Source organism: Buceros rhinoceros, unplaced genomic scaffold (assembly GCF_000710305.1).
Source record: "Buceros rhinoceros silvestris isolate BGI_N320 unplaced genomic scaffold, ASM71030v1 scaffold966, whole genome shotgun sequence".
Taxonomy (NCBI): Eukaryota; Metazoa; Chordata; class Aves; order Bucerotiformes; family Bucerotidae; genus Buceros; species Buceros rhinoceros.
This window is the reverse complement of record NW_010417927.1, coordinates 45316-59938: the sequence shown is the minus strand read 5'-3', so window position 1 is coordinate 59938 and position 14623 is coordinate 45316. Positions and strand designations below refer to the sequence as shown.

The 14623-nt window shown below is 41.5% G+C and overlaps 1 protein-coding gene across 1 annotated transcript in view; it reads right to left on the bottom strand.

The window, feature by feature from the left end:
• Positions 1-14623, bottom strand: part of KIF26A (kinesin family member 26A) — a gene marked incomplete at its 5' end in the record, with an annotated part of 64452 nt that overhangs the window by 37413 nt on the left and 12416 nt on the right. The window contains one exon of the mRNA XM_010138323.1: positions 10572-10738. Coding sequence (XP_010136625.1) covers positions 10572-10738 — 167 coding nt within the window. The remainder of the gene's footprint in view (positions 1-10571; positions 10739-14623) is intronic.

The window sequence follows — 14623 nt, the reverse complement described above, 5'->3', positions numbered from 1 at the left end:
CCTGCTGTTAGCGAGTTAAATGGTCACTGACAGCATTAAATGATGCAGTGGAAATCACCTCAGTACAGAAGTCATACGTCCGCACAGTGAGTATTTTTAAACAGAGGAGGGACACATGGGCTTCTTGAAGCCCAGCATTTCTGTGATTTATTTAACTGAAATCAGTTCTGAAATGATACTCCTCAGATGTATAACAGGCTGAAATTGCAGCACCATTTATTATTATTACCATTTAAAACAGCACTTAGCAGGAAAATGTGAGACGCGTATTCTTCCATCACTGCAGGTGGAGAGATTTTACTATTTCTGACCAAAGATAACTTCAAATTTCAGCAGAAATAAGCAACTCCTGAAAACCTGCTCAAGGTACATTATCAAAGAACATTCTGAAGCTTGTCCCTGACTCCAACTACCTTCACTAATAACATTTAGATTAGATCCATTTTATGCTGATTAACTTCCACTGAGTCATTTCCTCCCAGCAAAAACTTCACAGGGCAACGCTTCTTAATAAGGGAGCTCCACCATTGAGGACACAAAAAGCCCAACAACGCAGAAAGCAACCCCAGGAGCATCACTCTGTGATGACTGGCAAAGTAGCACTAACTGATGCTGAGTGAGGCACTTGCTAAGGTCTTTGAAATGTCCTGTCACAAGAAATATGTTCCATCCTCCAGCAGGAAGGATGAGGAAAGTTTTAGAAAGTCAAAATTCACTGCTATTTCATAGAGGATTTAAAAGTACCTTCAGAGTAATCCCGCAGTTGATCAAGTACTGCAGCTATAGTGCTGGTGCATTATTTTGGCTTGACATTTCATTTTTGTTATAAATGATAATGTGGGATGTCTTATTTTGCCACAGGCACAAGCAAGCAAAGCAGTCTAGCTCAGAATAAAGACAGCGTCACTTTAAAATCCATCTGCCCTGCAAACCACATCCAGCATACCATAAACTGAGTGTTACACTGGCTGCAAGCCTTCCATGAGAACTAAATATCCCATTAACTATCAGTCTGAGTTTACTATTTCACCTGCTAAGTCAGTCTGTCTTAACGAAGTATTAAAATGGTTAAATGTGTTATTGGAAGAGTCTGAAAGTCACTAGTAAAGTTGCAAAACAGGTGCAAGCTGTCAAATTACATCCTCACAGGGAAGTCACCGTTATCATTTTACCTGTGGAATGCTCCGTTCCCACTGCAGCAAAACCACCAGCACAACTGGCACTGCTACCGAGCTGAGGAGCCCCAAATAACGGAGTCAGAGCAAGCACTGGTGTTCAGGAGCCCAGGAAGCAAACAAAGCAGGCAGACTGGGATGGCTGGGGTAGGGGGAAAGCGGGAGAAGTGCTCCTCTTGACAAGCTGGGGAGGGCAGAAAGAAGGGAAGAAACGGAAAGGAAAAAGAGACTCTGGTAGCTAGACCATAGTGAACTTCCATATATTCAGGAAACAGAATAACCAGGTGTGTTCAGCTGTAGGTGAACACGAAAATGGAGAAAGGATCATATGAAAAATCCTTAAATTAAGGGAGAAAATACTAAGTTCAGAAAAGCACAAGATCAGAGAGAGGAAAAAGTGAGAAGAAATACCTGCATGACTCCAGTCAAGATTATCCATAAATACATGAGAATTTTTCTCAGTTTAAAATTCCTTCCACCAACCATCATTTACCCGCAAAATAAACTCAAACCTGGGTGGCTCTGAAGGCACAGATTGTCCCCTCTGGCATATCTGTGAGCACACCTGCTTTAAATCAGCCTACTTTGCTCTTCCTCCTGGGCATCACGAATGCCTCAGACTATAAAGCTAATCTGAGACCCAACTGCTGCAACAGTAGTCTCCACTGAACCACCCAGAGCAGCTCAAAAAGTCACCACATCTCCTGAGCGGCTGCCTAGGGTGCTCCAGAACCTCCTGAATTATCATCCATTAAGGCACAAAAATCAGCCCTCCCCAGGGATGGCCTCACATAAAAGATCTTTCAGGCATCTGATCAGTGCCAAACACTGCAACTGTTTTGTTGTGTCCCAATTCTGATTTTGCTGTGAAGCTCGTATAAATACGTAGAAGGTTCTTTCCAAAATCCCAACCTTGCCAGGAGGCCCCTACATCACTAGATTCATTATTTCCACTCTTTTACTGTCTCCACCTTGATATTTCTTGCCAATCTGGTTGGCACCAGGTTCAGTCCTTTCTTCATTTTACCACCTCCAGCATAGCCTAGTCTGCTCTCACACACCCCCTGCAGCCTGTGCTATCCATGTGAGGCTTCTCCTTCCAAACACCGCCCTGACACTGATGTCTTGCATAATCTCTCTTTGGTTCATACTATGATCCCTAATCCCCTATACATGAGAGCTTTGTCTTCCAAGGCAATGACTCTTAGACGCCCAGTGCTGCTTCATCTGATCACCACCACCGTCTCTTCCTCAGTGAATTCCCTTTGAGGCTCTCTCAAATCCTCACCATAGACTCTCCACTTTGGCTGATCATTCAGTGCCTCACCCGTCTAATAAAACAGCCATATCCTGATCACAGATCTATTGGCCTTTGGGACGTTTTTCATGCTTTCAGCAGTGTTCTAACTCAGCAGTGCCGTGTCCAAAACTCTACCTGCCCTCTCCTCTCAGCTACTCCAATTTCTTCACCTCCTCCCTTTGCTGAATTACAGCTCTGCATCTCATCTCTGTTTGCCCTGTCAGTCTCATAGTCAACACAGATGAGCTCTTCGCAGCAGGGAGCCCGGCTTCCCACATGCTGATAAAGCACTGCAAAAATGTATGATGCAGTATTAGCAATGATACCAGTAATGATGTTCTGCTCTTAAACGTGCTGTCCTGAGAGTCATTTCTGGTTCCAGGAACAAAGCCTACTCAGTTCAGGCTTATCTTCTAATTTATCCTCCTTACGGGCTAACACAAAATGGGACATACCTAAAGCATACACTGCTTTGTTTGTCCTTAATTATAGGCGGTATTATGCTGTCACAGCAACTAGGGAACCTTAAGCTGCCCTAAGATGATACAAGATACTGCACAATACTGCACACCCTACCCCATCTCCTGTTCCTGCATAGCACCATGCTCTGTCATGGGTCACATTTACTCTCCAGGGACAGCTAGTAACCACATTCCAGCATGGCACCGGCAAGACAAGGCAAGCCCTTCAGTGGCACCTGCTCTGTCTCCATTTGCAGATCTTGATGAGGGCTTTCCTACTCTCCCCAACTCCACACAGAGAAGGGGGCCGGGAAGGCATTCCCTTCTCCAGCACCAGGCAGTGGGGAGGACACTGCAGGGACCAGGCTACTCCAGCCCACTAGATTCAGAGGCATTCATTAAGGGGAAAAAGCAAATTATGTATCTGGCTCCTCCTGAAAGAGCTGGATGCTCCACTTTATATGCACATCTGTCCCTCTCCCCCAAGCTGCAAGACTTCTCAGCCACCCTTCCTGACCACCTTTCAAGAGTGACCAAACAGTAGCAAGTGAAAGTGGGGTATTCCAGGGCATATAATGAAGAAGCATTGATGCACCAAGCTGCTGTTGAGCCGCATCAACGCCAGTGAGACACCACATCCCTGGAAAGCCCCACAGCTCCTGTGATACTGCTATGACACTGTGAGGTACGGACAAACCATGCACAGGGTTTGGATATATCTGCCAGCAAGGCAGTCTTAATTGGGAAGAGCTGGTATCCCTCTTTCCTGGGTAATTAATTCAAATTTAATTGTCCTGCATCACCTCAACATGAGATTTCTTGGGCATGGCTTATGCTTAATGAGGAAGATTTAACAAGTGACTCTGCTTCTTCCCTTGATCCATCATTAACCAAGAATTTACTATGGTTACCTGTAACTATAGCAAGCACTTCTGGTTCAACCTCACAGGCAGGTCAGCACAAAAAGGTCTAACTCAGGATCCACTGAGTCACACATTTTCTTCACCCTTCTGTGAACTACTGCTTATTCATGGTCCAGTTATCCACTTTATCTGTCAAAGAGATTTAAATTGTGCCAGCTCTGCACAAAGCCAGGATACCAGTGCATGCCAGCAGGGTACAGGGCAAAAGTTTACAGCGGTTAAACACAGAGCACTGGTGAACTACATTATGAGCTCAGCAAAAACATGATTCTTTTAACAGGACAGAAAGTGATAGGCTGAAGTGATTTAGATAGAAACAGCTTAAACATGGCAACTCAAAAAACGTGTGTTCCATTTTTTCGTGCTTTTTTCCCCCACATTAAATTCTGAAAGTACTGATAGTCATGGAATAATCAGGTTTTAACAGGTTAGCAGTAATATATGCCTCAAGTGTTCCTAATACATCATAATCTGCTTTCACAGAATTTGCATCACTGTCAAACTGAACTACTGATTTTCAGTTGACGCTTTTAACATGTTTCTATGGTTACTTTCCAAGGTCACATCACAGAAGCCTGAACAGCAGTTCAGAAAGACAAAAGGCATTTTGTAACCTTCACTGTATTAAATAATTTATGGAAGTTAAGGCATCCTCATAGGAAAAAAAAATCATAAAAGAATTGGCTCTGAGGTTATTTTCTCAGCAACAGTTTGAAGCACAGTAAAATCAGTACCTCTACAAAAGCCTTCAAGAACTAGACTATTTGACTAATGTTCCATATGGTACAAAATGCTAAAGAACAGATACTAAGTTTAGATCTATATGCAAAAGCCTACATAAACTGCATGAATGGACCTTAAAGCAGAATATGTAGACAACTAATTTGCTGCTGTCAGCTTCATCTTTTAACTCAAGCATCAGGCATTGTCTCAGAAAGTGTTCTGAAGGGAAAAAAATGCAAAAACAAAACTGAAAAAAATTAAGTAATAATGGTAATGACAGCCTTTATTTTTTCCATCATTCTTCATTCAAAGCCACACAGATTTCATCTGTCCCCAAAACATCACAAATTTTGACTAGTATAATGAAAGCTTGCACACAAGATATCTGAATTCTCTGCCTACCGCTACACCAGATCAGAGTTTATTGGAACTAACTGAAGTGTCTGAGGCTTGGAACAAAAACACATTAGTCATTTAGTGGTTGTGCTAATATTCCTATGCCTTTCCTGCAGTTTCATTAGATACAGACTGCTTCAATACCCTAATCATATGCTCAGTCACAGCACAATCAGTACACAGAGTACTGACAAGCTGTCCCACCATGCCTAAAGCTGATAAGGTGTCTGCTCTATGAGTAACCTCAATTATTGACTATATTTTATGGTCAATCTAATGACCAAATGCTTATCAGCGAACCATCAGGTGCCTGTAATAGGATAGTGACCCTTAGTTTATATGTACCATTACTGCTCATTAGTGAATGATTAGATTCTTTAATCTGCAACTCACAGGCATTAAATATGATGGAATATCCTGAATCTCGAAAAAAGACGACCATGCTTATTTTAACTCTTAAGATGTTCAATTACATTACTCAGAGATTGTATGTTATATCTTGTTAAGAAAAGCTGCTTGTAAAAAGCATATAATGTGTAATGCTTTATATCATGTCTAAATTGACAAAGCTTTCCCAAACATGCAGGAGTATGACGAGAGTGGAAAGATAATGGGTGTGATTCACCACTGTGACTCTCCAGATTTATGAACTTAAATGGGCTTAATCTAGCAAAGCCCAGCAACACTGCAAATAATTTAGGAACCTGAAAACTAGTGAGAGCATAGTGAGTGCTATGTTTGGAAGACTAATGCGTCAAACAAAAGCAGGCGGATGCAAGGGGAAGTAGCTGCAACTATCGAGCTATTTCCCTGCTTCAAAGGCAGCAGTCTCATGGCAGCAAGTGCAACCATGTGACCAAACCAGTTTGAAAAGATGTGAAAATAACCCAATATCAAACAAGATTAAAATTTAAGAAGGGGGACTTAGTACAGTTCGTCTGCTGCTTGGCATTGCTCAGGGTTCCTCGCTTTTATACATATTTTCTTCTGAACAGTTTTGATTCCTCCTGGCTGCCATGTCACTGCAAACCTTCCTTCCAGCTCACCACTGTGCACTGAAGGAAGATGCTCATGCTCTCACCGAAACACCATGCCCCCACCCAGCAGCACAGGTGGTGCTGCCACCACTGTCACTGCCACCAACAGACAGAAAGAGCACATTAATGGTGATGGCTTTGATTTCTCAGAGGCCTTGATTTTCCTCCTAGGAGAGTGGTATTTTCCTTTTTGGCAGGTAGCCCATTAACCTCTTCCCAAGTGCATGCCCATTCTCCTCCTCCTCCTGCCTCCTCTTCTTGGAAACACCATGTCCTCTCTTCCCCAGGTGTCCGGGTGACAAAAAACCCAACAGCTTATTACAGCTTTATACCACAATATGCCAATATTTACTTAGTTGCAAGCATAGTGCACAGAAGGGTCCTACAACTATCTCACATATTTTTACTTAATAATATAAAGTTTGTTCAGGTTCCTTATACAAAAAGAAAAAGAAAGAAAGAAAGAAAGAAAACCAACTGGAAACAGGTATAATGTAGCAAGGCACAGCTCATGCAATACCAAGGGACAAAGCCCAGCTGCATTCTTCTTAAATCTGAAGAATGAAAGATTAAATTTCTCCTCCTGCATTGTAAGTGTAAACTGGGAGCCTCTTCACAGCCATCCATGCCCATGAGCTGGGCTTTTTACTCTGGCTTTCTTATTCTGTCAGTTACCTACTGAGAAGCTGCATTTTCTGCTAAATCCTTTGGTAACACGACCATTGAGTAATGTCTGGCAATTTGCTTGTGTGACACAGTCAGATGTTAATCAAAGCTTTCCTCCTCCTTTGACACATCAGAGTGAAGAAAAAAGCTTAAAACTGATTTAATTTCTTAATACGCTTCTGTCTGCTGGCTCTAATATTTGGCTTTGATTTTGAATACTTAGCACTTCCATGCTAGACACTCTGCATTTGGAGGTAATGAATAAAATCTTTTTTTGTTTTTTGAAAAGCAGAACATAATTAGGCTTGAAGAAATTAAATATGACATTCAAATGAGAATGGCTTTCGACGAATATGTAGGTTTGGACTGCACATATGCTTAACAAAATAAGTGCATTCACTGAAAAGACTATCTCAACGATACTCATTTTAACCATAAATACCTCTTATCACCAGGTAAGCACTTTGCTGCAGCTCTTAGTTCCTACTTTCCAGGTGAGGACATGAACTCTCTGTACAGCCTTTTGAGTTTGTGACCATATAAACAGAAAGCTATAACTCTCACTTAGGAACAAACTGGAGTAAAAAACAAACCAACCAACGAAAATAACTTGCAAGGACCTCCTCCCTTCCCACACACAAGAAAGCCCACAAGCAAGAGTCAAAGGATGTTATTTCACCAAACAGAAACTCTAGTTTTTTAAATATCTTTTTGTGAAAAAGACATTTATTTGCTGCCAGGAAACCATGCCACAGCCCAAAAGCTAATTGTGCTGGAACCTGTACAAACAGAGTTAATATTGCTTCATGAAGAACAAGACTGGCATCCTTTATTCATATGAAAAAAATCAGTATCTAGTGTTGTTGCTGCTGCTATGGAAATCACAGATGCAGTTTCCACAAGAACCCTCTGATGGCTTTGTCTTCCAAACCTTGTGCCCCAATACACCAACTATTAACATACACACTTATTTCTGCCTAACTACTCTATTTCTACAACAAAAGAGCCCTTTTCCCAAGCTAAAGTCCCAACCACCACCCCTTTTTTACAAAAGAGCTCTTGTGAATAGATGGAGGTACTCGGTAGATTTGGCCAAAGAGAAGGCAATGATTTGAAAAAAATACATGTATGTGTGTGTGATTATCAGTATATTAATTGCATTTATTCCGGTAGAGAACAAGGAATAAACCGTACCAGGCTCTGCATAACACAAGTAACACACTGGCCCTGCTATAAAGTTCAGAATTTAAGTGACCGAGAAGAGAAACATGATAAGGAAAGAATATGCAAATACAACGAACAGGGACTAGAGCATAACCCTAGTGCCATGACTCCTCTTCATCTCTAGGTGCCTGCAGAGAGAGGATTAGCTGAACAGAAATATGAAGCACAAAGAACCAGATGCTGGTGCAGAGGATTCAAGGCAAGGATGACCTTCTTCCTCAACATGCTCAAGGCTGGATGGTATAAAGGAATAGAGAAGACAAGACTGGAAAGGCTGGAGCACAGATGCCTATTATCCCATCAGCACTGAACAAAACCAGCCAAAACTGCTGATATCCCAACAGGTGTGGTCCCTGGATAAGCCACTTCCACTCCAGTTTCTGCCAGCATCTGCCTCTCACTCATTCTCGAGCATTTCCTCCTCTTCCTCTCTTCTCCTGCTGAGGACTGCATGGCTTGAAGGGAAGAGGAAGGATCAGCACAGAAACTTTGATGAGTAAAGTCTCAATGGTAGGAGGAGTTGGGAGAGAAGAAAGAGTACTGGGAGACGGATCATCTCCTGAGGTTAATTCTGGTGGTGGTGGAGCAGCCTGGACATGACTATGCAACAGTACCCACCACAGGGCCTGCTCAACATATTTATGACTGCCAGGGATCAGTAATGGATGTCTCCCCTAGCCTTCATGAGATTTTCTGCATTTCAATTTGTGTTTTTAATCACAGTCATAACTGAACCTGAAGGAACCTGAGATTCTCTGATGGACTCTGGAATAATGAAAAATGAATGTTGAAATACATACATCAGCAGCAGGGTAAAGATCGTGAAAATGCTACGAAACTAATTCAGGTAACTGTTAAGGGAAAAAATTATTTGTCATTCAAGTCTCTTCAACAACAACCACAAAAAAAAAAGAAACAGAAGTCCTTTGTACAAAGAAATTTCAGCTAGCCCTGTTCTTTGGTTAAAAAATTGAAGAGAATCCATTTTGAACAGAGGAAACATGGGTAGGAAAAAAGCAAGGTACTAATGGGTTTTAAAATGTTTTAAGCTAGCACAGAGCTACTAAAGCTATAAAACTTTGATTCATTCAAGGCAAAGACAGATTCATGAGAAGCAATTAGGGCCAGATCCAACATACAATGATGTCATTTGCACTCATGCTGCTGCTGACTTCGAGAATCTTTGAATCAAGCCAACAACAATCATTAGTGAGGATCTGTCTCTGTACAATAAAACCAGAACCAAGTTTTGCTGACCAGTAAGAGAAGCATCACTGGGAGAAAAGAACTTGGGTCTTATTTCAGATTATTAGGCACTGATTTCTCTCCTTCAGTTCCAAGAAAGGTATTTTATTTTCTGGATTTCCCAGTGAGAATCTTTACATTTGCTTATGACATTGCAGATTCACACTGAAATAAATCTAAAATAGATTAAGCTACAGTAATGTAAGTAAAGAAAGCTTTGCTGCTGTCCAGTGCAGGTACTTTGGAGAGGATGCATCCGCCCTTATTTAGGTAAGTAACCAAGGAGAGATGTCTGAGCTATTCCCCTCATCCTTCCTCTCCACTCCCACTGATTTCCAACACCTATCTTACAATGAAACAAAATCTTCCTCTGTAGGCAGCCGTTTCTCTGTGTTGACTTTAAACCTGCAGCACTTAGCGGAGAGACAAAACACTAACTTACACAGACCACCCTTGGGGCAGTCGTTTCCCAACCTCTTGTGTACAGACAGACGTGATACATAGGCATAAAATGCTGCTGTTGTACTATGTTCTTCTAAAAAAAGAGACCTTGGGAAGCTGGGCTCCTTCTGAGGTCAGATTGTAAATTATAGTAAACATAATTTATTTAGTGGTGCAAAACATTTGAAAGATAAAAGGAAAAGGAAACAATACAATCACCATCGTGATTACATGATAAGAAAGATCCTCACTCAGTGCCTAAATTTTACTTTAATGCCATTCACAGACATACGTTTTTCAATATTGTCTCAAAACATGTTCAGTTCTGAATTAGAAAAGGAGTTTGGAATGCAAGTACAAAGCCCTCAGTTTTGTTGTTTTAAATACCATCTGCTTGACAGCCTATTGCATTTAATCAACACTGCTAATTACAACAAACATTTCACAACAAAACTAACATACCATTTTTGTTCTAAGACCCAAGAGTGAAAAAAAAAAATGTTCTGGGCTACTGCTAAAAAAAGAATGTCTTAAACTGTTCTAACTGTTGCTAACAACTACGGAAAAGCTTTTATTTGCAAAAATAGGCCATGTTACTGAAAAGTCAACTTTTTTTATTTAGGTATGAGTGAAAAAAACTTGTTACTTCAGCTTCTGCTCCAATAAAACCTACAGAAGAACAGACTTGCTACAGGTGGAAAAGGCCCTTAAGGACTAGAGAAAGACCAACGCACATTTTATCGGGTTTTGGTTAATAGAAGTTCCTGCTCAGGTCTCCAGAGAGAGAAACAGTGTGTCACCGTCACATTCCCACTCCCCAGCTGCAGTGGAAAGCCACAGTCACAACCAGGTGATCAACTCCACCTCTCAGCAACCAGCATCACACACCACACCTTCTACCTATGCCAAAGACTCAACAGCATTCCACAACCTCTGAAGACTCATGAACAGTTACAGAAACCAGAAGGGTGAAAAACTACCTTATGAAGAATGAAGCCGCAGGTGAGGTACCTGCCGAGACCCCAGCTGGAGCAACCATGCTCTGGGAGGCTGCCGAGCCACCTGCTCCCACAGGGTCGGAGTTATTCTGCCCTGAGCTGATCTGAACATTGGGCCCATCTCGGCCACTTTCTGGTGCTGTTTCTGCCTGAAAAAAACAAACAGAAATGTACAGGTTAATACACTTGCTGAACGGCCATGACAGGGAGAAATCTCATGCAGCACTTCCAAAGAGTCTTTGCAAGGGTGAAGGCAAGCAGCGAATCAGGAGCGATACAGCCGGACAAGCGTACCGCAGTAGGTCCTGCAACAGGGAAGGTAAAAACCACAACCACAGCAGATGAGCAGAAAAACAGAGAGTCACTTAAGAACGGGTAGCACACAGTTAAATAGTTTGACAGGCAACAAATGGAAAATGATAAGCAGAACCCTTTTGTTTTACAGTGTTATTTGGGAGCTGGCAGAACTGTTTATCTGGTTCAGTTATAACTGTCAGGAATTATTTCTCAGTGGCACATCATCTACAAGACTTATCTGTTTAAGAGGAAGAAACCAAACAGTCACATTTGTAAAGTTTCTACATGAATAACGTCTAGAACTAAATAAAAAAATTGATTTTTTAAAAACATATATACAGCCCTAATCTTCAGCATTATTCATCTTAGCAGCACAAGTGCGCAGCATTTTCTTCCCCGCAAACCGTTCCAGTGGAAGAACAAGAGTGACTGGAAATGCATCTTCTCCAGCATAATGAATCTGTGGTATCTGAGACAAGCATTTGGAATGATCTTTTGGGGATTTTGCCAAAATACCAGACATCTGTATTGTGGAATTGTGTCATGTTGCTATCTTCACATTTAGGCCACCAACTCGTTCTGTACCAAGTTCAATTAAGCCCCATCAGTCAAATGGTCCCAGCACTGACAGTGCTGGGAAGGCCTCCTTTTTGGAAGAACCTGCTCTATGTCTAGGAGTACTGAAGATTTAATTAAAGACAACACCACAATAAATATTTGTCAAAAGAGTTAATTGCTTCATATATGAGAATATATGATGCTTCTGTCATCTGAAATACTACTTTGACATTTCCAACTAATTAGCTAGAATAAATTCCAGAAAAGGAGACAGCCTTGTAATGAAGCACAAACACAATGAAGTACTTCCTGGGTTGCCACCAAATTTTAGATTTTGTGCTGCCATAGATCATTTTTTACAACTAAAAATATGCAGACATGGTAATAGGGCCTTCCCAGTTACATACACACCCTGAATTTTCTCCTTTTCTGACACCCCAGTTTGTTCTCATGAGAACTGAGGCAACCCAGTTATTAGGTACCACGTAAAAGAAAATTCTGCCAACAGAGTAGTGCTCAACTAGTGCATGAGCAGCTGTCTGGAGTTTCGTCTGGACTCATTCCCGTAGGCTGAGTGCTGCGTTCCCAGCGAAGTCAACAAGAGGGAAGTGCACCCAGCTCTTTTGAAGGTCTGCTCTTTAAAGATTAATGCTATCATCGGTATTATGGAATGGCTGACTAATGCATTACCGTGGACTGCTGCACTAAAAAGTATAGAGCTCACCTAAGAGATCTGAAGCTGAGACACAGAAGAATGCAGATTAACACAATCCTAGCAAAGCTACTTGTTCTAGAAGCCTAACCGGAAACTTTGAATAACTCTCTGCAAAGCCCCAAAACCCTACACTCTGTAACGCAGAAGTCTCATGAGATCAGAGTTCTTAGCAATGCAGGCAAAAGGCAGAGACCAAGCACCACTAGAGACGAACAGAGGCACAAAGAAGTGGTTCGGCAGGAATACATGCTTCAAAAAAAGGGAGCCTGTCTACCCCATCCACAATCTACTGGCAATGACAGCCAGAAACGGAGATGCTTGGAAAGGATCAGATGTGCTCATGTGGTTAATTGCTTAAAACTATGCAATGGAGTAATGAGGACCTTGAGATGGTCCATAAAGCAGGTACTGAACTGAAGCAGCAAATGCGTGGGTTTGACATACAAAAAGTATATGGCATGGGGAAAAACACACATTGGACTTTTCCCAGTCTGTGATGTCTGAACTTCTGAGTTACATGAACTGATATAAAGTAAAAATAAGTGGAGATTACTATGGACGTAACAATTTATAGACTAAGAAATCTACACCAGAAACTCTGGAACCAGTGCATGGGGGCTCACAAACTGGCACATCAGGGGGCTGCCATGCCCAGTAGCCAGCGGCAGGATGGCCAGCAAGAGAAGGAAACCCAACCAGCAACCACTGGCAGGCTAACATTACTGTTTGAATAACCACATATATTCTGCCCAAAAGACAACCATAATCCTCTGTCACAGGAGCTATTGTCTCAAATTAAAAATTACAGGGTCAAGATGAATTCCCAAGACACATTTTTCCATTCACTTTCAACAGGGGCTATATTAGACAACAGGATCTTGAATCAAAGAAAATTACATTTAAGCAAAACTTTGAAAAAAGAAGGCAGAAGCAGTAGCGTGTGTCTAATTGATAGTACTTCAACTAATGCATAATCTAAATGATGGCACAATCTAAAGCTAGATATGAAATCTATAGCATTAGCATGAAACCAGTGAATTTCACAGCAAAGTGTAACAGAGCTGTAAGAACAGGCGGAACCTGTTAACAGATCAATTTCTGCAAAAGCTGTTCACTCTTAAAAATACGAGCAATGCATAGCACTCTCCTTTTCCACCTTTTTTTTTTATTTCTATGAGAACTTAGAAGCCTACATTTCTAACAGACCAATGATTGTGAACATATCAGGCATCTAACCTCAAATATCCAAATCAAACCTGGTATTTCAGGTAACAGATGGTTAATATACGTTCCACACCAAGTTGGATGTCTGTAAATTGCCATTCCCACATTAGACACTTCTGACAATTTGAACTGTAATTTCTGGGTAAATTTGGAAGTTTTATTCTCAGTGCTGTATGTGCATGAAAAGAGGATGAGCGCAAGCCAAAGAGAAGGCATTGGTTCTTGTAAAAAGGGAAAAAGTAAGACATGCAAGATTAAAATGATCAGAAAGCTAGTGCAGAAGACAACCCATACCTTTTTCATTTCATTCAATTGCCCAATTAGCATTCTTAAACACAAAGGTAAAATCAGTTTTAGTGCATGGTGTGAAGCTGGAAAAGCACAAATACGTTCCAAGCTTAGGGATTCATGCTTTCACCATCCACAGTAACAGGCTTTTTCAGAACATGGGTTCAGCTCTCCCCGAGACAGCGACATCATTCAGCTGATGAGGAGGGCTCAGGTATGGAGATATTTTTCAGGTCACAGTCATTTGCCCTGAGGCAGGAATACTAAAGACAAGCAGTGGGACCCTCCTGGGCACTCTGGTTTGTGACACCTCAGTTTCAGCTTGTGTCACTTACAGCTAACATAGGGATATGAGTGATGGATTTTGTTTCTCAACTAAATGTAGGAAATACTTCGTGTGGCTCCCTCATCTCAACCCATGCTTTTGTGGGGACTGCATGTGGAAAACAGAATCCTCTGGAGGAATACAAGCAACATTTCTAAGCACGCAAGTCTGCACAGAGAGATTCCAGTCCGCAGCTGAGTGGGAACTGTGCTTCATCATTTACTAAATTTTTCATAAATCACTGACGATCAGATGCAGAAATCACAATCTTGTCACAGTAAAGTGTTACTGACTGCACTGAATATTTAAAATGTCATAGGCCTCCACATTCAGAGATTAATGTTCATTTTAATTTTCTAAGAAAAGGTTTGCCAGACAAAAGCCATTAAACCTTTGGAAACCAGCTAATCCTCAAATGAAGGATATCCAAAACTGCTCTATAGGACCTCTTCCCTCTGCTCTTCCTAAAGCCACATCAAAACTGGTATCAGTGAGAGCACAGCAAGGACACTTGAAAATGTCACACCAGGTGTTTTGCACATGCAGGGATGACTGAGGTCTTGGTGCTTCATAACTTGGTGCTTGTATCATGGACACGAGGGTTTTGGTACCAGATTCCAGTGTCTG